Below are 21,280 nucleotides of genomic sequence, written 5' to 3' on the forward strand. Positions count from 1 at the left end.
ACGACCCTTGAGCCCAAAGTCAGCTATCAACCTCTTTCCAACGTGCTGTTCTTCAGGCTGCACAGTCTCAGTTCTCAAAGGATCTCCTCGTACATCACACACTGCAGCCCCCTAACCAACCCAGTGGCCCTTCGCCAGACATCTTCCAGTTTGTCAATATTTTCCCTACTCTGTGAAGTCCCAGAGGATCTCCATGCCCACAAACAGGGTAAGCAATCACTTCATTTGTCTGCCAATACACTCTCGCACAGCACAGGATGCTGCTGATTTGCACAAGCACAAGGGCACACTGCTGATTCATACGCATCCTGCTGCTCACTGGGACTCCCTGCTCCTGTTTGGCAAAGCTGCTTTCCAACCAGTCAGCCCCGGGCCCGTCACACTGCACGAGGCGGTCCTGTCCCACACAAAGCACTCTGCATTTGCCTTTGCTGAACTCTGGGAGGTTTCTGCTCGCCCACACCCCCAGCTCGCTGAGCATCCCTCTGAGCAGCAGCTCCCCCAGTTCCGGGTCACCCAGGATTTGGTGAAGGTGCGTTCAGCCTCATTACCCGGGTCACTAATAAATACACAATGCGTGAGGACAGAGCCTCGAGCAAAAAACGCTACTGGAAGTGAAGACAATCACATGAACCGTGCAATCTTATTTTTTGATTATTACCTAGGCACAGTTGACTGCTTACTAAAACTAAAAGTGACAGTAGCATGAAAACACTGCTAGCAGTAACTTGGATTAACCCAAGTTTTCTAGTAAGTTACAGCGCGATGGATAACGCTTATCCCTAACACGGCACCAACAGCCCAGCCCCCGGCTGCAGCATTTCACTCGCTGCCCCGAGAGGGCCCCGGTTATCGCTGCCCTCGGAGCGGGCACAGCCGCAGCGCCGCGCTGCCCCCGGCGCCTTTGTTCGCGGGCTCTGCGGGGCGAGGCGCTAACCCAGCGGGTACGCGCTGCCGGCAGGGCTTCGGAGACGGGCAGCCGAGCCCAGCCGCCCCCACGTCCCTCCGTAGCGACGGGGCCGGGCCGCTCCTGTCCCTCTCCGCTCTCCCCCCACCTACGGTACCTCTCCCTCTTTGGGCCCCAGCTTGGGGTTGTAGATGAAGAAACTGAGCAGGGTCGGAGCGAGCTGCTTCTCCTGGCCGGCTCCCGCCGCCGCCGTCGCCATACTGAGCCGGAAGCGAGCGCGCCTGGGGCCGGCCGCCGCCACACACCATCGGGGAGCAGCCCGGGGCCCTCCGCCGGCACCGGCCAGGAGCACTTCCGCCTTCCTCCCTCCACCCCGGAAGCCACGGCGCCATCCCGGAAGTGCTCCCGGGCCCCGCGCGGGCCGCGCTCCACAGCGCCCCCAGCGGTGGGGCGGGCAGCGGGGCGGGGCTGCCTCGTGCTTTTCTGTGAACTTCCAATTGAAGCAAATTTCGGTGTGAGTTTTGAAGTAGAAACGGCTACGTAAGACGTGTGGCACTGCTCCGTGCAGGTATGCGGCTTGGGAACCTGAAGACAACAGTTACACATTGCTGAAATAAACTCCTAGATGGGGGCAAAAGACGTAACTGACACCTCGTGCCACGGAGGGAAGATGTGGCGGGAAGCTTTCTTACAGTTGTGCCGGGTTGAGTCTGAAAGAAAAGGGTATTTTTGTCAGGTTTTCATTTTCCACCGCTGTCGCAGTCTGTCGCCATCGCCCCCTTCACACGTCCCTCAGCGCCGTCCCACCCCGCGGCGGTCCCACGGGCGGGCGGCACAAAATGGAGGGGCGGCCCCGCGCGGGGGCGGGAGGCACAAAATGGAGGGGCTGCACGAGGCGCCCCTCAGCTTCGGCCGTGCTGCGGCGCCGGGGAGCCGCCGGGCTGACGGCGCTGAGGCCGCCTTACGGTGGGGCGCGAGCACGCGAGCTGGGCACGAACCCGGTACGTGCGTGCAGACCTCAGCCGCGGGTGCGCAGCTCGGCGCCTACCGGGTTGCCGCGCTCACGGCCTTGGGGCCAAACCTCGCCGTGCCCGAAGCTGCGGCGTGACGCGAGTGGGGCGGGCAGCAGCGGCACTGCTCGGCACACGCGGCGCTGCCGGGCGGGTAACGGCCGCGGGTCCGCGGCTGCGCTGGGATCGTGGTGTGGGTGCGCCCAGCAGCTGGTGGAGCGGAGGTGCTGCCTGTGGATCGGGCTGGGCGCTGCTTCGCCCGTAGTGTCCGACGGACGGGCTGTGGGTGCACGGGGGCTGCCGTTGCTGTAAGGTCTGATCGCTCGGGGTGTTCCGTGCCAAAAATCCGTCGGAAAGGAATTAATGCATCTGTAACGATTGCTAAGATACAATGCTGCTCAGTGCAGTCCCACCTGCGGTTTGATACCGCTCTTGGTGTGGGTGTTTATGGTAATCTACAAAGAGTAAGTGATAATAGATTCAATTAATGTAAATTATTACATCCCTAATGTACGAATTAACAGGGCAGGGAGAAACTTAAATTGTGGTTCCAATTTCATCCCATCTTCTTAATTGTGAGTGCAGTAACACCACACCTTGACATTTGCAAAGTGGCATCGAATCACCCTGAGTTCGAAATGTGACTCCAGCCCTTGATGATGTAAAATTAAACTGCTGCATAAGTACGTGGAAGTTTGACAGAGGACAACCCAGGCAGCAAGAGACAAATAATGAAGGACTTTATTAGTGCTTCCAATTATTATTAAAACAAAAAAAAGAAAGGAATGTGCCGTCATGCTCTGTTGAGCCTGTTTGTAGGTACCATGGTGAGCATTTCCATCAGCTGCGTAGTAACAGACTTAACAAAAAGGTGCTATAAATCACTGTGGGTGTTGGAGCTGACAGCTGTAAATAAGTACAGCTGACAGCTCAAATAGCTGCTCCATTGACAGTATGTGGTCTAAATGTGTTAACGAATGCGTAGACTCAGCAGTTTGGGATTACTTTAGCAAATAAATTACAAAATAGTGCTGTGATCCAGCAAAAAGCACAATGCGTGTGTATCCCTGCGCTGTGCCCCTTGTTAGTATGTGCCAGGCCCTGTAGCTCTGTGTGGAGATCCTGCCTCTTCCCAGGAGAGCCATTCATCTCCCCCAGATTTGTTCTTAATGCGATGTCAAGGAGTGCCAGCAGCTGTTGGAGCATCACAGTGAGTGGTGATGGTTTAATAATGGCTGTGTGCGTTTTGCAGACTTGAGGGTTTTGTAATGGAAGGCAGTAACATTGTACTAGCTCTGGTTATGGTTAAGAAGGCAGTCACTGAATAGCAATGCAAATGTACTTGTGTGTGAAACTCAAGATGAACGTTTTGCTTTATTCCATGTGTTTAACAGGAATGCCTAGGACTTGTTAGTAGCCCAGATCTGTAGTATGCATGAAAGAAAAGCTGGGAAGACAGGATGAGGAAAAGGCTAGACAGGTAATAGGATGTGAGCTCTGAAGATGAATTGCAGCAGTTGTTCGTTATTTCCCTCTTTTCTCTTGGCTGGTCCTAAACTTTTGTAGGTCAGAAGCTTTACAGGAACTTTTCGTGCAGAGAACTGCTGTGTGTTCTGCTTTCTGGAGAATGATGAGGCTCTAATTTCACTGATGGGTTTGTTTTGAGTCAGGGCGCTGTGTGAGTCTGTCTGCCTCCCGTTCAGCAGCCTGACCCAGCGAGGCGATCCATCTCACAGGGGAATAACAGAGCTGTACTTTGCCCATGCGTTTCTTTGTTCAGGACTGCAGTGCAAGGGCTGAGATGTTGTGAGAGTACAGAATGCAACAGCGACTGCAAAAAATTATTTTGCATGCAAAATGCCTTCTTAATGTAATCTGGTTAGTCAAGGTCAGGACACTTCATTGTCAGTGAAATGGAGAGTGGTTTGTTTGTTGCTTACATGTGAACTACTCCAAGAGTCTTCTGTCATCAGACTGGTTTCGTTGCCAAGAGCAAACTTTATTTCTTGTGAATATCCCGTGACATCCATCTTGTGCTAGGAGAGCCTCTGTGGGTCAAATCCCTGCCCTGTGCAAAGCTTTTCTTTTAAGGCCTTGGTACTCCAGTGAGTTTTGCTGGGTGAGCGTATTTCTTAATCTTAAGAAATACTACTCAAATTCAGTGTTAATTTTTTATCAGTTTACATCAGTATTATTTGTGCACAATGATAGGAAAAATGTCACGACTGTATTACATTTTCAGGTGTCTCGGATATCCTGGTGTACAGAGAGCCAAATTAAACTGGATTAAAATGTTCTGACATGAGACAAAAGTTCTGTTAGTAACCATCAGGTGCTCAGAATGGCACAGCAATATGTACGTGCTTGGAGCAGCAGGCGATTCTGGGCCGGTTCTGCACTACTTGGCTCCCAAAAGAGTAATGGCAGAGAAGGCATTGTGGTGAGTGCACACAGATGGGTCAGTATGGAATTTGTATCTGTGGTACTCTCTGGTGTCTTCACACCAAGGAAAGGAGAAATGTGGTGTGTTTAAATGCTCTTGCTTCAGTAATGAACACAGTTGAGTCCAAGGTGAATTTCTCAACTACTGTTGTTATGCATGTAAAATATGAATTGGGAGGGAGAAGAGGGCCTGCTATGTTTGCTGAGGTTGGTCACAGGAGCGCTGTGTGGCCACTGGCATCAGTGACAGCCATGTGCGAGGCTCTGATAAGATCAAGGTCTATGGGAGATTATCACTTTTCTTTTAGGAATTCACACATTTCAGTTTAGTGGTCAGAAGAACAGACACAAAGCACAGTATGTGATTAATTTTTATTGGGTATTTTTAAGGGAAATTTCTGGGAAAGCAGAGTTTAGAACAGAGTAAATGGTCCACACAATTTAAAAACCCAGTGTTTCATGGAGCTTCTAATGCAGTGAGGAAATAACAGCCACTACCAAGATGAACGCAGAAGGGACTGCTGGTTCTCAGGGTTTGCAGCTTCTCTTGGAGGTTCATCCCAATTCTGACTTCTTCGGGCATTCTGAACCTTTAAGACTGCACCATTTCCTGGAATTCTGTGGGGGGGCGAAATATTACAATAGAAATATTAAAATAAAATTATTGGAAATAAAAGATTAATGGCTTATCAAGAGATTTAGAATAGGAATGAATGGAAGACAGTGTCTTGATTTGTGATCAGAAGGAAAGAGACATACAGAGAAACACTGCCTAAACTTCCTGTGTGGGCAGAGAAATGTAGTTAAACAACAGATGGAAGACAGTGGTTTGTTGGCAGTTATAGGGAACAATGAAGTGTTCGGAGTGGTTTTAGTCCTCTGCTCAGAAATGATTTGGGGCAAAAATAAAGGAATGGCTAATGTGGAATTTGAGTAAGAAGTGAAGACCTTAATCAGAAGTGCTAGCAATGAGTCCCCGTGTCTTCTTACTGTTTGTAGTGCATCAGCAGCTGAGAAGTGCTGACTGGGATGGTAAGTAAAGCCAAAATCTCAGTGGAGCTCCCTGCAAGGTGGTACTTAAGTGTTGTGTTTCTCAGTCAGGTGCTGTTATTTGGAAGGTCTTTTCATCGTTGGCTTCTGTGCATTGAGACTATCTGATCAATCCTGTCCCAGAAAGGCTCTGTTAAGATGCAGGTTCTCTCATAAACCATGTGTGTTTATTCTGGCACGTTTCCTAAGGAGCTGTAGTGTTTCCTAAGGAGCTGTATTCAGTTCCTTTCCAAGAAGGAAGCGGCAGTTCCCAGCTCCTGGGCACTGAGGGCTCTGCACATCACACGTTCCCTCTGCTCTGCCCTAAGGCCTCTCCTGGCAGGGCAGCTTGCTTCCCACATGTGGCTGCTGCCCTGGGCTCCCAGCCTGTTTGGTGAGCATTGCTTCCTGTCCTAAATGAGACACGGAAGTGTGGAATTAGGAGATGGGAAGGTTTCTGTGCCGGGCAGCCATTCATTTCCTTGGACTGGGAGCAGTGAGCTGCTTCCTAAAGGAGCCGTTCCTCACCTGATAAATGGTCTCCATCGGCATGCACAGAGCCTCTGTGGTGTGCTGACTCTGGGGCAGTGGCACTCAGTTACTCTGTTCTCCTTACACAAAACTGAAGGTGAATGCCATGCAGTGAGCTCCTGTGTGCTGCCGAGGGTTCAGAGCAGCATTTCTGCTGGGGGACACGGCTGGAGGCGAGCGGATGGTGGTGCTGGTGGTTCCTTGCCCTGGTGTGTGCTGCAATGTGTGATACTCCTGCTGCTTTACCTCAGAGTAGGTGGGAGGAGAAACAGAGATCTGTTCCTTATTAAGCAGCTGGAAATGTATGGTGAGTGGCAGTGAGAAGGTTCCTTAGGGCAGCCAGGTGTTGCTTTTGGTTTTTTTTTTTACTTGCTCCTGCATAAGGAGTTGCGGAGATGAGCCTGTACCATCAGGGACTGTTTCTGATGCAGGTCAGTACTGGAGAGCTTTAGGCAAAGTCACTCAAGGAATTTTAACAAACCACCAACATAAAAGAGAATTGCACATTATTCAGAACCTTCTTCTGTTTATACAGAAGTTAATACCTTCAGCCCCAATTTTGCCATCCCCGTCGTGGTCTGCAGCTGCCAGGAAGGTCTTGGTTTCGGAGGCAGTTAGCACTCTGGCTCCACACTCAAACCTCTGAAGGAAATACCTGGGAGGAAAGCACCCTTTGTTATGGTTGTCACAGGATCCTGTTTTTGCTGGCTGTATGATAAAAAGCAGTAACTATCTGTAAACAAATATTTGCCGTGTCCTCCAAACACTGCTTTGTTTGATCAGCTACATCTTCCTCATGTACAGTTCTGCTCTGTAGGTCCAGACCTGCTGCTCTGGATTCTGCTGCTACCAAAGTCCAGCCCCGGGAGGTAAAGTAGCACAAAGGGTGGGCATCTCCTGCTTTGCTCTTTAGGCACGGGGGTTATCTACTCAAATACACCGTTGACAATCTACCAAGGGTTTTACCAATGTTTAGCATAACGTGAGGCATCCCTTTATGGAAAAGTTTTAGAAAGAAAGAAAGGAGTGCTGATTTTTGGATAGTCTCTTACTAGTCAAGGTAACAGAAAATCCTTACTTGAGCTCATCTTCCTCAATAAAGCCACTTTGATCATTGTCGAGAATCCGGAAGATCTCCTTGAGCTGGCTACTACTCTTTTTGGACATCCCACTGATCTGAAAGAATTTTTTGGGACTAAAGGAATCTGGAGCTGAAAATAAATTAATAAATATATTAACCCCAGACCTCTGTGTTCACTGTCCCTAGATGGTCTGAGGATGCTGCTTTGTTACAGTCTAACTGTTCCAAACATGAACAGTATGTAAAGGCTGATCAATGGGTGTTACCATGCTGCCCAGCACCCTGCCACACACCAAGGGATGGGGTACAAACTCAAACCACCCCCACTGTAAAAATCTGAACGAATGCATACTGTGACAGCTACAGGAGAGACTACAGAAGTCTGATTACATGTGTGCTTCTTCAGTATTCCTTTGGGGCTGAATTAGCCTTGCAATGTGTTGCACAAAATAGTACATTTTTAGCAAGTTAATTGTTTTCTCACCTTGGCAGTCCCGCAGAGCAGCAGCAATATCAGAAGGGCTTAGAATGTCTGTGAGGCTCATTTTAAACCTGTTAAAAAGTGTATTGTGATCACATTTATGAAATGCAAATGCACATGAGAACCATTTTGTCCTGTGGTTTAAGCGCTGTATGGCTAACAAGACTTCCAAGGGCAGACGAGTCCAATCGACCAGGCTGAAATTGCTGCTGTTACTCAATGAATTAGAAGATTTAGTACAGCACTTCTTTAAAAATAGCAAAGCTGAAATAATGCTTTTTAATGAGATGGATTACAGAAATAATGTTGTGAGTTGACAATCAATCTTTTAACCTATTTTTTATCTACTACTTGCATGCTGTTTAAGTACATCCTGTTCTTTAACTCAGCATTGCCATCAGTCTAATAAGCACTCTCACTGGAATGCATGGCATTTGACGGTACCAATAACAGTGTAGGCAGTGGGAAAAATAAGCCAAGAAGGTTTCTTTGTTTTCTCCCCCAACAGCTCTGAAGTATAAAAAGAAATCAGATACTTATCTGTGCGAGGTCCGTCTGCATGTAATGCCAGGAGTTCAGCTCAGAACCTTACTGTGATGGTCATTGTACTTTACAATAACCTTACTACCGGTGCAGCTCTGCACATCAATTTCATTTAATTCATCTCAAGTCACCTGCTTACCTTTATGGTTTTCTCAGCTAGGCCAAGGAAAAATAGCTGAGGAGATGCCAGGCAAAGTAGTCTTGTTGGCTCTGGCTGTCCCTGTGACTTATAAAGGATTCAAAAGGTGACAATAACCACTACTTGGGTTACTGCTTCGTGGATCAAATGTTTGATTTGAGACCTAGCTCAAATTTCTTCCTTAACTAATTAAACTTTTCTTTCTATTTATGTCCTGAGATAACGCCAACAAGAACAGTGTTTTTAATAAATCCACTTGTGCTTAATTAAGTACAACTCTGCCACCAAAACATAGCCTTTCAGGCCCCAGGCGTACTAAAGGTTTTCAGTTAACCCCTGGACCTTGGGGTTGCTCACTGCAAGAAGACTCTAGCAGTCAAACCCTTGTGGAAAGAAACTAGTTTGGTTTCCTTAAGCCTGTTCATCCTTTGGAGTGTATAGAGGAAGGTGGGGATGAGAGATCTGAGGTGACAATTTGCCATTCTGGCCTTCTTAATAATTTATTGTGAATATTTTAAATTACACAAAATCAGTAACAGACTTACGTAGAATTGCATGAATCAGACTTTGCTCTATTGGAGACAGATATACATATGGTTTGCAACATGCACTCACTGTATTTCCCTAATGAGAAATGGAAGTTGCAGGTGTGTAGTAGTGGATTTTTTTTGTTCATGTGTATTTCAAGGTCAGTACAGGATTTCATCAATTTTCGTAGCTGTTGCTCTTGACATATTTTGCTGCCAAGATGTTTCTCCAGGGCAGTCTATATAAAACCCCTAATGCCACCCTTGGTGTTACTGAGAGCACATTGCTGCTCCTGGTCCCAGTAGTAGCAGCCTTCCTTTATTTTTGCTTGCTTTGTGTAAATGTTTTACTTGCTATAATATGCAGATTATTACAAGCTAATGAGAATGAGAAAATGATATAGAGGAAAATAATGAAATCGAGGTGAGCAAATGATGCTCAGACTGAAAATACAGCCTGCAACTTATTCAGGCACTGCATTAAAGTCTGAGTGCCGGGTGCTCTAAGAACAGCACCTCGTTAGCTCACCCGCTCTGCAGTGGCATGGGGGGCTCTGTACTGTTTTGCATTCACAATATTAGTTGTGAAATTGTATTCACAGTGTTAATTGCAATGCATATTGTATTGAAGTATGATGTTGAATAGAAGTGAGCAAATTGCTGCAATATGTTCCCTGTTATTGCTTGTGAAGGGATATTTTAGCGTTTGAAATTCAATGCTGACAACAAGACGTGCTTATCTTGTCTGAAAGATGATTTACAGAAGCCTAAAACAGCTGAATTTCAGAATCCAGTTGATGTCACTGTATATTGATACAGGTGGGACTCTAGGGTTACCAGCATTTATTTATTTATTAATGACACCGCATCTGAAGTACAGCTTTCCCTCTGCTACGATTAGAATGAAATGGTCAGGAGCGAGTATGGTGTGCAAAGGGATATGTCAGCTAAATAGCCCATTGCCCAGCTCCACTGCCTGCCTGGTTTCCCTGCTGCAGGGCTCTGTGTTACCTCAGTTGGTTGCAGTCCCTGTGAGGGTTCCAGAACAGAGCTGTAGAAGAAAATCTGTGAGAGATGATATGCAGGGAGCATAATGCTGTGGAAAAAGTACTACTTACTCTACAAGAGGAGCTGCTAGGGAGCAAGCAGTTAACGACCGTGCAAAGTCTGACACAAAATCTGAGTGCTGTCGTTTCCAGGAACGTTTAACACTTGTTCCTACAAAGAAAAACTATTAATTTGATGATCTTTTGTTTGCTTTTGCTCTGCTAAGGGCTTATAAAGGTGCTGCTGAGTCGTTCTTCCTAGGATTTATGTACTTGCACAGCTTTACTTCTCTTTTTTTTTCCCCCCAGCTGTCATAGTTTGTAGCACTGCAGGACTATTAAAGCCCTTCTGTTTGTTTCCTTCCTGCAGAGCTGAGCTCCTGGCCATGTAGGTGATGAATACAGAGGCTTCATCTCAATAAGCTCTTGCTAGGAATCTTCTACTTTTCACCTGGAAATGAATTTGTTTCCAGTGAGATATTACAGAAACAGTGTATATTTTTTTTCTCTTTCCAAGTCAAGTCCAGTTAATCAGTAAGCAGTGGGACGTTGTCTTTTAGTAAATCATTGGCAGGCTGGGGACTGGTCCTGGGCTCTTCTGGTATGAAGTCCAGAGTGTTGGTAGCAGCAAACAAGCAGACGTGACTTAAAGCAGATGCAGAGGAAACATCAGCAGTTGTCCCAGGTGAGATCAGAGGAGAGGTGTTAACCTGGGAGCAACTACAGAAGTGAAAAGAGATGCTGTAGCAGCAGCATACCCCATACAGTTCCATCTCTCAGCCCTGGTAGTGTTATGGCTAGAACAATCGTGCTGTGAGCCTGGATAACAGATAACAATGCCTTTGTAATGAGCTCGGAAGTAACTAGAACAGCCTACGTGGTTGATCATTAATGCTGTTGTTTCAGTGGTGATGGCAGAGGATTTTAGTGTGAATATTGCAGGAATCACTGAAATCTGCATCTCCATTTGAGGTGCTGTGTCTTGTCACTCCAGGTGTACACGTCAACTGTGTAGAAAAAATTACAGAATCCAATCTGAATGCTTGCTTGTGCTGTAGTCATCACCATATTTCATGTAAAGGTGCAAGATAATGGTGTGGTATTTTTTTTATGTTTCGTTGCACATTATTACAAGAAGGGGTGAAATCCAGGCCTCAGAAGCCTCAGTGACAAAGCTTTCTTTCCCTGCAGCGGGTAGGGGATGTTGCCCAGAGCACTGAGCGCAGACCTGGCTGTAGAATCCAAGGCACAGGATGTGTCCAGCAGCACTGCAGGTGGAGCTGAACAAAGACAGGCATTCTCATGGGGTGGGGGCAGCATCTCGTGTTCAAGTCCCGTCCTCACTGTTCTGTGTGAGATTGATCCATATTTGAAAACAATAGCGGAACAGATTAACATAACTGATTAATAAAGTATCTCATTAATAGAGATTTTCCTTATCTTATCAGTACTTTTCCCCATAGAAAGCAGTCCTGGAAGATCTCTGACACTGTTATATATGCTGTGTGTTTGTCTTCAGATAGGCTTGCAAGTGCATCTGTGACTCAGTAACACGTCTCTTCATGCTGACCCAAACACAACTGTACAATCTGTTTCTGGCTTCTGTCAGCAGAGTAGGTAATTGTAGATGGACTGATCTTAAAAAGTGTAAACTGTTCAAATTCTCTATGTATTTTCAGAATAACTGTGCCCTAAGGTTAACGGCTGTGAAAGGACCTGGGTGTTGCCTTTTGTGGTGTGTAACAGATATGCACAGCGGTACTATTCTGTTACCTGAGGCCATACATGTGGCTGTATTTCACTGTGACCTGCAGTATACGAAGCCACAGTAAAATAATGTAAATGGAGTCAGTGGTATCGAACCATTTCCAGTGATTTCTGTTTACTACCTGTCCTCAGTGATGTCAGCGGGATTTCTGCCATTAATTTATAGCAGTAGAAGGATGCACAACCTTTAATAATGTATAAAGTAAAAAATACCCTATAAGTTAGTTAATTGTATCATAAGTAATCATCAAATATCACTTGTTTAACAGACGTGGCCTTCTAAAGAAGGGAGAAGCAGGTGTCTAGATTCTGCAAGGCACTTAAAAGGTGTGCATAAAGCATGTAAAGAGATCAGATAGACAAAAGCCAGTCACGTGTTTGAGGACTGGTGGTGAGAGCTGGATGAAATGTGCTAAATGTGGGACAGTCTCAGTCCAAGCAGCTTCCGAGTCTGGAATTGTGCTGTGCACGTGAAGGGACCTGCTTGGAATGCATGCGTATGGCCATGCAGTGTTCCTTCTAGTCATGGCCTTACAGGCACAGCCCAAGGAGCCTTCTTACAGCAGAAGATAGAAGAAGACTTTTGACAGTGCCAGATAGCTGGTGTGAGTGAAAGAAAGAATGAGTGTGTGTTGTGGTAGACAGAAACTGTTTTCTCCACTGGTCTGCTTAGTGGTGGTGCTGAAAGGATGAAAGGTCTAAAACCCTAATGAGGCAGAGTGATCACCAAAGCTGATATCGGACCTGGGCTGTCATTAATTTTTCAATGTCCTTAATGGAATGGTAAGTGGTGAAATGGTCATAGATTTGTATAGACCTGGCACAATAGTCAGCGTGCAAGTAAGTGTGGTTAAATGAAGGAGATGCCTGATAACTCGAAAGTTATCTGAGCTGTCTGTGCCTCTCTCTCTGTCAGCCATGAATCTTGGTACAATGCTTGAAGATTTTCAAGTGAACCATATTATGTGCTGAACATATAAAACATATTAGACAAGAGCACGGTGTTATCTGACATCAGAGATAGCCTTTGGCCTTGCAGTCACACTGCAGTTATTATTCTTCAGTTTCCTTTGTTTATGGGATGACACTGAAATTGTAAATGTGAGTTCACTTAATGGATGACTCTTTTTTCACCATTCAGGAAAACTACAAAATGAGGGCCTGCTTTGTTCATTAGAGCTAATGGCGAGATATATTTTGGCTACCGTATAAGGCATGAAGAAATTACTCAGCGTTCTTTAAAGCCACGTAGCTTTCTTTAATTTTCTGCAGTGTGGTAATTTCCTCAGCCTTGTACTGGAGTTTTCTTGCTTCCCTGTAATGTCTTATTTTAATGTGCTATGCATCAGTACCACTGTAGCATTGGCAGGTAACTTTGAAATGAATATTTTTGATCTGCAAATACTGGAACATCCTAAATAGCTCCAAGAGATGACACACGAGGCAATCACACCGATTCTCACAAGATTAATGCCCATAGGAAGACTTTTCAAGAGCTCCCAGTCTTTGTCCTTTCCAAATCATAAGAAACAACAATTATTCCAATTATTTATTTATTTTGAAGGATGTTTGCATATCTGTTTTTATCATATATGTGAATCTAAAAAGAACATAAGGACTGTGAGATCTGGTTAGGTAATTAAGTAGCAATTAGTTGACTTCGTAATGTTTGATTGCTGTGTGTGCTGTGATGAAATTATAACAGCATCACCACGCTCTCACTTTTTAACAGAATCCCAATGTAGGCAATGCACAAACCAGATGGAGTTTATGTAATGAGAACTGTCCACAGTGTCGCGCTTATTTCCTACTTCCAGCTTGCTATTTAATCTGCCTGTAAAGAACAAATGATTGATTTCCTCATGGTTTTTTTTTTTTTGTGTGTCGCTATTCGTTTTATTGGACTTTCCTCAGAAGCATTTATGCCTTTACTTTCACAATGGTGTACGTAGCAATTAATACTCTTTACACTGATCATACAAGAACTCATTTTGGCAGAAGTTTTGATATGGTTGAAAGATACAGCATCTCTGTTCTGGCTCTGTGTGCAGCCCTTCATGACCCTTAGTGGAGGAGAGGAGCGCTGGGCTCTTGGCTCCTACCCCTGTGCAGGTCTTTCTCCTTTGTTTCTCTGAGCCACAGTGCGTAACTTGCTGGGTACAGCTGGTGTGCTGAATGTGGGTAGGAAGGGGCTTTGCACCTGGGATTTGCCACTGCAGGGGCTTCGGTGTCCTCAGTGGATCTACCAGAAAGGTATTTATTCTCCAGGTGCAAGCTGGCACCACAGACCTTCCTCCTGACCTCCCTCCATCCTGCTCCCAAGTTCTGAGGCACAGGGACCCCTCCTTTGGGAAAGAAAACATTTAGCATTCTGTGTTTAGGAATAATTTAATCTGGGAAAGTTGAGTTGTAAACAGAAGTGGACAGATGGGATACTAGAAATATTCTGACTTGAATTAATTCAAACACAATGCTGCTTTAACTTCTTGTAAGTGGAACAACAGTGCCATCGGGTGGACGTGAACGTGAGCTATTCCGGGGAGGATTTTGAATGTAGTCCTACTCTAGTAATCTGGATTCATCTTGATCCATTTAATCTTATATTACAATCAACATCTTAATTAGCACAAAGTCCTGCCATTTAAGTAGCATATGAAACATAATCTGTTGCATAAAGAAAGGCATAAAAACATGCGGAGCATTAAATACACATGTTGAATATACAAGCACAGTGTCACCAGTTAGCATCATGAGGTTTTATGCCCAGACGTTTTATTAATTCAGGTTGTTTACAACAGATGCTGGCTGTTTATGCAAATGTTGAAAACTAAATGGCCTGCAGAGATGGTTTTAACTTCTCCTCGTAACATTCTTAACGTTCAGATGAGTGGTGTGGATTCCAATTTGGTCTTCCAGTGGTATGGAGACCTTCTGGTTAAGACACTGGGGAACATGATTTAAGTAGAGCTTGCACTGCTACATGTGTTTTCTAGCAATATGAAGTCACTTGCCACCAACTGTTCATGACCTTTCAGGGCACAACATAAATAATAGACTTGCAATAGGAAAGATTGTTTATGGTGCAGGTATCTTGGTCTTTCTCTTGGCTGCTTGTTAAGATTTGACCAGGGCTTGAAACTCTGAAAAAGAAAGAAAAGAACAATAAAATGAAATCAAATTTTGTAACTGCATATTCAAAAACTTACTTTCTGAATCTCTTAATTGACTGATCTGATAATCACTCCTAAAATGTTTTACATTGTGTACTGATAATAATTATAGGTACTTAAGACAAAGATTGCATTCAAGTGTCATAGTGTCAGTAGTTTAATGATAAAAAGTAGCAAAACTAAATACTAAAATTTTAAAAATGTAAATTTGGGTTCCATCCCTACAGAAGTCTACGTAGATGAAAAAGTGATGGATCATCTATGGCTGAGGGCAGAATCTAGACCCACTCCTATGTTAGATTCCCTCTGTTGTAGAGAACAGAGCTGAGCACCTCAGAATCAGATCCATAACTACCAGTGTGTGGAGCATGGCAGCTGCCCTGAGCTCGGAAGTTCCATGGGCAAATATCAGCCTGTTCTGTGAAGGGAGTCTTACCATCCACTCCAATTTTACCATCTCCATCACTGTCTCCTGCTGCCAGGAACGCCTTGGTCTCAGCATCAGTCAGAGCTCTGGCACTGGCTGAGAAGTTCTGCAGGAATAGTCTGTATTACAGATGAGAGGAAAAAAGGAATGAGATGTATTCAGTAGTGGAAGTGTTTAGAGTGAGTTCTTGGTAATAGCTGTAAAATTCCAAGTCTGATTCAATCCTTGAGACTATTTCAAAAGCTCTTTGAAAAATCCTGTCTAAATCAGTGGGAAAATTTCCTTCTTTGGTGAGAATACGAGATGGAAAAGAAGAGGGTGTTGCATCATAATGTGTAGAAGTCCTTGGCATCATTTTGGTTTAACTGGATTAAAAAAGCAGAATAAAAAGGGACTTCTTTGTAGGAGGATTTTCCTTTCCTCCTGGGTTGTCTTCCTTCTCCTGGGACGTAGACTCATAAGAATGGCAGAATTTTGCTATCTTAATTTTAACTTCAAAGTGCGGAGAATATGATCTGGAAGATAGTGTTCATATGATAGAGGCAAAGACAAAGACAAATAGCTCTTTGAATTCAGTGTAGTAAGAAAAAAATGGCAATAATGAAAAGCAAACTCCAGCAGTTAGAAGGCTATTTTTGCCTTCACAGCCTGCCAGTTTTCCCACATGAAAGAAGCGTTTTCAGTTCTATCCAGGTTTTCTCGTGACCCACTCTCTCCTTGGAACTTCCTCAGCACAACCTCGTGCACACGTGCATGCACACACCCGCATACAGGATCGAGTACGTTCTAGCATAAAAAAATGCAGCTCAAAAGGGAGTATTTCTGATCTTATGCTGCATTTTGAGACAATGAAATGCAAGCTTGTTGGTAGCTCACTGTTTTAAATTTACTTACTTCAGTTCATCTTCCTCAATAAAACCACTCCTGTCCTGATCGAGAATCCCGAAGACTTTGGCCAGCTGGTCTTTGGACTTGGAGTTCAGACCCACTTTGACAAAAAAGGTTTTGTAATTGAATGAATCAGCAGCTGAAATAGACAGGGAGAGTTGGAGACCCGGAACAAAAATAGAATAGTTCAGTTTTTCTTCAAGAAGCAGCCAACTGTCCTGCAGGGCCATTACAAACTCGAGGCAGTGCTCTTTAATTTCCCCTAGTTTATTTCAGATTCATGGGACATATCCACCAGTGGTTTCTCAATCCTAGGAAGCAAATTACTGTCTGTGGTGCTCTGCATGCAGGAACGTATGGATGCATATTTCACACAGACGCAGATTCACAGAACTTAATGCTGAAAATTTTGCTCGTGGTGACAAAGTCCATTTCAACATTCTCTGAAAAAATCAGGCTTTCAACCTGTGTGACTTTTTTCCACTAAAGTTACACAAGTGCAGATGGTTCCCTGTCCCTTGGCTGGTGTAGATCACCGTGCCTCCTTTTGGTCTGATAAAACAGTGATGACTGTAATGAGTGAAAAACATAACAAGAACTTCTTACCCTGTGCTCTGTGCATTAGTCTTACCTGGTCCGTGCCTTCAGCTTTTGCTATTTCCATAGGAACTGTGAAGTTGCGGTAGTGAGGAAAGAGGACCTTGATACATATACTGAAAAGCCAAATTTAAAAGTTAAAGGTTACCTTGGCAACTCTGTAGGCCAGCAGCAATTTCAGCTTCTGTCAGGATACCAGCAAAAGCCATGTTAGCACTGCTGTAAAACAAAAAACAGCGTTGGGTAGAGTTAGTATTGATCTCCTCCATCATCGTTTGCTGCTGCCATGTGTGGGCAGCCGGGTTTGATTAGTGGGACAGTTGCAACACAGGTCCAGCACAAACCAAGGGAGCTCCCTGCAAGAGGAGGCTGTTCTGTCCTGTAGTTCAGACATGCACAGTGCATCTGCCTTGGTGTTGTCTCTGTGTTTTTGAGTGCATAAGCTGAGGACAAAACCAAAAGTATTTGTAGAATTGCATGAGATATGGGGATCTCCTGTAACTTCTGTGCATTTTTCGTGTGGATTCTTGGGATGATTTCAGAAGCCCTCAGAAGAAAGGTTCAGTTTACCTTGACTCTTAGTTTTCCCAAGCCAAGCACAGAAAGAGCTTTAAGGTAAAGGATATGCAGAGTCCTCTTGACTTGATTCTTTTTCAGATGACAGAGATAATGACTTATATAGACCTTAGTTAAGTCCTCTTGACCTTTTACTGAAGTCCTAGGGCCACGTGATGGCTCAGATACCCTGGGGGATAAGTTACTGTGGCTAACAAAACCTGCTAGCTAATCAGATTGATATTTATATCCCAAAGGAATGTGCATGGTGTTTTAGACAATATATAAGGTTTGGTGCTATACAAAGTAAATAGTCTCAGCTTGCACTTATTTTTAGTCTGGTGGGTGATTTTTGAGCTGTGAATGAACCTATTTAAACAAACAAACAAACAAAAAAGCTTAAATGATAGCTACAAATGGACATCCTCGGAGACTTGGACTTTAAAGAGCTCAATCCTTACAGCAGTTACCCATGAAGCATTACTCTTGCAATTACCTTAATAGTCTTCAAACAACACTAATGCTGAGATGCATTTTCTCAGTATTAATTCATTGCATGGTGCACATTTTAAATCATGAGAGTAGAAGTGTCCATTTGGAGACAGAAGGTCGTCAGTCATTCAGTAGCTCAGAGCAGTATGCATCAGTAGAAGGTAAGGAGTGAAGCTGAGCAATGAAATTGGTAATATTTGGTTCTTCTCTCCTTAACTGAGAAGATAAACGTCCACAAGGATTTGAACAGTGGCTGAGCACCAGCTACAGCTTTTCTTTTGCTGGGTTCTCCATTCAACTGCATTATGAAATCTGTTGGAACTCAATGGTCTTGAGAATGGCTGAAATTACGGTAGTGTAAAAAGCCACTGGGTGAACATTACACAGCCACACATTTATAGACACGCACAGAATATTGTTGTAGGTCTGGAAAGTATTTGAGTAATGCTGTTACATATAGAATAAATCCTAACTCTTGGTTGATGTAACGTGAAGCTGCTGTGTTTTCCCTCAAAAATTATGCACACAGCTTAGTTTTTCTGGATAGTTTCTTTAAGACATGAACTCTTACAAGAAGTGCTGACTGCATTATTCTAAACCTGTGCTGTGTGGTAAATTGAACATGGTGAAAGCAAAGCTTTCTGGGCAATACAGAATCAATGGAGCAAGTTACTTTTGAAGTCTCTTTATCCTGAATGTATCAACTTAATGATCCAGTTTTTCAATCTAGGAATCTGTCTTTGGTTTTGGTCAAATCTCTACGTAATATGTGAGAATATGGCATGAGGTCATAGAGGATCTGATAATCATGCTGGAGTTGCTGTGAACATTCAGAGAATAATTTTTTGTTAAGAGGCCACATTGAAGTTTCAGTGCGTTTATTGATACGACTTCTTGAATGTTTCTGTGGCTGATCAAAGCTTGCCTGTAGATGGCACCAGAGACAGGTGCAGCCATGAAATCTTCCCAAGATTTAGGGTGAGAGGAGACAAACGTCATGAAAACAGGTGCACAGGTGTGCATTCGCAATCAGGGGATAGAAGAGAGGGGAACAGATATTTAAAAGAAAAGACATCTAATTACCAAATCAACTGAAAGACTGAAATAACAACAGAAAAAGAAAACTTGGATATGCTTCCAGTGGACCTTCCTTTAGAGATAATTAGGCAGATTATTTCAGCTACCTAACAAAGCCAGGCTTTACTGTGTATATTTGTATGCTGGCTAAATATTGCAGTCTGTCAGGGAGATCACTGCAAATACAAGATCAGTTTGTTGTGGAATCTCAGGAGTTAGGGCAGGAAGTTGTTATCATACACATCTAGGTGTGATGAAGGCAGCATGATTCCTTCTGAGTTGGGTATTTGTATATCTTAAATTGGACTCAAATTCCCCTTTCAGACGTAGGGTCAGTAACGTCTTTGCAGCTGCAGGGGAAGCCACTGACTGGGGGTAACTTCTTTGCACACGGTAACTGATGTGGTAATCTGAATTTCTTTTCTGGAGCTTGATATACAGAAGCTCTGATTTTCCTGCTTTCTTGAGTGTCAGACATGCTGATGAGCAAATCTCAAGTTCTGGAGCAGCCGTATCCCAACTGGAAGACAGTTTTCACCATGGACCTTCCATACAGAACGTTTTCCAGAAAGTCTGTACCTATGTAATGTTATTTGTGTGTGCTTGCAGGCAGAAGTAGTGTGGAAATTCAGTTTCAGAAAGCATGAACACTTTAAATTAGTTCAGATTCCACAGCTCCCACTTCTTAAAATGTTTTAAAATATACACACAACTAAATATGAAAATGCTAAGTATGTAGAATCATAGATGTCAGTTCAGGGATTCAGTCAGGATATATCTATTTCAGTAACCCATTCCAGGAAATGAATCCAGGCTTGGCCCCCTCTGCCCACACTGTTTGTGTGAAGAGCTCCAGGCGTCTCTGCTGGTGCTGCATCAAAGATTTTCCACATGGGCTGGCTGCTAACTCAAAGAAGAAACTTTACCGTCTGTGTGTAATGAATGTTCTGACGTCCCCTTGCCCTTTCTGTGCTCTCTTACTCCTCTTGTTAGAAAATGAGTGCCAGATTTTGAACAGTTGGAGAGCTGAAATTGAATCCAAAGTTTACAAATGGCTCTGGACTGGGATTTTCCAGAGGAACAGTGGGGTGATAAAATTGGAGTTCCTGGAGTTCTCTGACAACATGACGTTATTAGGCAGCCAATTTCCATTAAATATCAAAAGATTTTATCTTGCAGGATGGTTCTGCTCCTTTATCCTTTCTTTATCAGGACAAAATGATCTGATCTAAGAAAAGTGATGGATTCAGTGGCTGGAGCAAAGGTTGGGTTTGGGGTATTGGGTTCCAAACCCTGACTGACCATATCCTTCTGAGAGCTTGTGTAAGACCGACAAATTTCTTTGTATTGATTTCCCTCTTAAACACATTACAGTAAGTCTTCATTTCACAAGAGGTACTGGGAGGATTAAAGATTTTACTGCTCATACAGGGTAATGAGAGGACTAGGTATGCAGCAGAGGTGTATGCAAGAGCTCACAGTCTTTGGGCTCAGTAGGACTCAGATCTGCTGCTCATGTTTTAGATTGATTTTTAGTTGTCTTAAGTAAAACATATAAGCAACACTTCTTTTATCCTTGGAATTAAGAAGCAGCATTATTCTGGGTAGGATGGAATTGCTCTAGAAGCTGAGAACAGATTTCCAGTGTGATGCACAGGGTGTTGTTAGGTGGTTTCAGATTTGATGTAATATAGACTGTATAAAGTAGAAGACTGGATTTTAAGTGTGTATTCATCAGTGCTTTATTTTTGTACTTTATTCATGAATGCTCAATGCAGAGGGTTGAATCCTTACTTATCAGATTGATCAGAGAGGTTACAGAGCCTCTATACCTGTAGGTACTCAATCCCATTTTAGAACAGTGTGCTGTAAGTTCGCCTTCTGGGCAGGATTAGGGGGGTGGGGAGAGTGAACAACAGACCTCCAGAGGTCCCTTCTGGCACAGATTACTTTGTGACCCTATGCCTTTGTTGTGGTAACATTATGATATCACCATTTGCCTCCTTACTACTTCAGGTGGCATCCAGAGACATCCCACAAGCAAAGGTTTTCTCTAGCACTATCAGAGTTCAGAGAGCACTCCTTGCTACTCCTAAAAAACCTGAAGGCTGACACTGGCTGAGCTGAAATTAATTTAAATGAGCTTTCCAAGAAAATTTTACATGAGGGATTTTTGGATGAATTTCTACAGTTCTGTGAATGAATGACATAACCTTTCCTCTTACATCTTTTGTTTGCTTTATTCTGTGGCATTATGCTACAAAAGGATATGCATTAGGAGACTGTTGGTACGTGCCTTGGGTGCATTGCCTGGAATGGAGCGTAAAGCTTAATCACATTTTTCCAATGTCTGCATAACCAATGGCTGTTGGCACCTATGTAGGTCTGTCGAGTGCCGTAATTGGTAAAAGTAGGCACGGTGAGAGGTATTACTTTCATTTCTTAATGCTTCTGTCACGTAGCAGAAAGAAATTGCTTGTGATGGAAATGATTCTCTTCTATTTCAATTCGGCTCTAAAAATGCGAATGTTAGTGCCAACACAAGAGTTAATAGGGACCAAACATTGTTTT

At 44.0% G+C, this 21,280-nt stretch overlaps 3 protein-coding genes and 1 long non-coding RNA gene across 14 annotated transcripts in view; 1 reads left to right on the top strand and 3 right to left on the bottom strand.

Moving 5' to 3' along the window:
- Positions 1-2,047, bottom strand: part of CCZ1 (CCZ1 vacuolar protein trafficking and biogenesis associated homolog (S. cerevisiae)) — a 14,629-nt gene extending 12,582 nt beyond the window's left edge. For 5 of the 7 annotated variants that reach the window (NM_001396927.1, NM_001396924.1, NM_001396925.1 and 2 more), the window contains exon 1: positions 1,065-1,282. In NM_001396927.1, the coding sequence (NP_001383856.1) occupies positions 1,065-1,166 (102 nt within the window). In that variant the 5' untranslated portion in view covers positions 1,167-1,282. Of the gene's footprint in view, positions 1-1,064 lie in introns of all 7 variants that reach the window. The other 2 variants (XM_046900592.1, XM_046900591.1) reach the window with 1 other exon arrangement.
- A 2,665-nt stretch (positions 2,048-4,712) lies between these two features.
- On the bottom strand, positions 4,713-8,227 carry OCM1 (oncomodulin 1). 2 transcript variants are annotated; one of them, XM_015294127.4, is made up of 5 exons: positions 8,164-8,227; positions 7,485-7,552; positions 6,998-7,130; positions 6,465-6,574; positions 4,713-4,977 (listed from the first exon to the last, which is right to left on the bottom strand). In XM_015294127.4, exons 2-5 carry the CDS (start codon positions 7,543-7,545, stop codon positions 4,952-4,954), a joined length of 330 nt encoding a protein of 109 aa, XP_015149613.1. In that variant the 5' UTR covers positions 7,546-7,552; positions 8,164-8,227; the 3' UTR covers positions 4,713-4,951.
- A 2,121-nt stretch (positions 8,228-10,348) lies between these two features.
- LOC112533467 overlaps positions 10,349-21,280 on the top strand; it is a 34,111-nt gene continuing 23,179 nt past the window's right edge. For all 3 annotated transcript variants that reach the window (XR_003077739.3, XR_005839814.2, XR_006931507.1), the window contains exons 1-2: positions 10,349-10,421; positions 10,928-11,088. This is a non-coding gene — a long non-coding RNA (uncharacterized LOC112533467). The remainder of the gene's footprint in view (positions 10,422-10,927; positions 11,089-21,280) is intronic.
- Positions 14,085-17,237, bottom strand: OCM4 (oncomodulin 4). 2 transcript variants are annotated; one of them, XM_025155322.3, is made up of 6 exons: positions 17,156-17,237; positions 16,930-17,028; positions 16,734-16,804; positions 15,995-16,127; positions 15,110-15,219; positions 14,085-14,643 (listed from the first exon to the last, which is right to left on the bottom strand). In XM_025155322.3, the coding sequence occupies exons 2-6, from the start codon at positions 16,977-16,979 to the stop codon at positions 14,618-14,620; spliced, it is 390 nt and encodes a 129-aa protein (XP_025011090.1). In that variant the 5' UTR covers positions 16,980-17,028; positions 17,156-17,237; the 3' UTR covers positions 14,085-14,617. The 2 variants fall into 2 exon arrangements, with proteins under 2 accessions (XP_025011090.1, XP_015149772.2); XM_015294286.4 differs by lacking the exons at positions 16,930-17,028; positions 17,156-17,237 and having other exon boundaries at positions 16,734-16,889.

This window comes from Gallus gallus, chromosome 14 (genome assembly GCF_016699485.2).
Source record: "Gallus gallus isolate bGalGal1 chromosome 14, bGalGal1.mat.broiler.GRCg7b, whole genome shotgun sequence".
Taxonomy (NCBI): Eukaryota; Metazoa; Chordata; class Aves; order Galliformes; family Phasianidae; genus Gallus; species Gallus gallus.

Coding starts and splice junctions, on each gene's coding strand:
- OCM1 (XM_015294127.4), bottom strand. CDS start 7,545: ATGAGCCTCACAGACATTCTAAGCCCTTCTGATATTGCTGCTGCTCTG. Junction 6,575..6,997: donor ATTGAGGAAGATGAGCTCAA/GTAAGGATTTTC, acceptor CTTTCCTCCCAG/GTATTTCCTTCAGAGGTTTG. Junction 4,978..6,464: donor TGGCAAAATTGGGGCTGAAG/GTATTAACTTCT, acceptor GCCCCCCCACAG/AATTCCAGGAAATGGTGCAG.
- OCM4 (XM_015294286.4), bottom strand. CDS start 16,857: ATGATGGAGGAGATCAATACTAACTCTACCCAACGCTGTTTTTTGTTT. Junction 16,128..16,733: donor TGGCCTACAGAGTTGCCAAG/GTAACCTTTAAC, acceptor TGTCTATTTCAG/CTGCTGATTCATTCAATTAC. Junction 14,644..15,109: donor TGGTAAAATTGGAGTGGATG/GTAAGACTCCCT, acceptor TTTCTTTTTCAG/AGTTTCAAGCCCTGGTCAAA.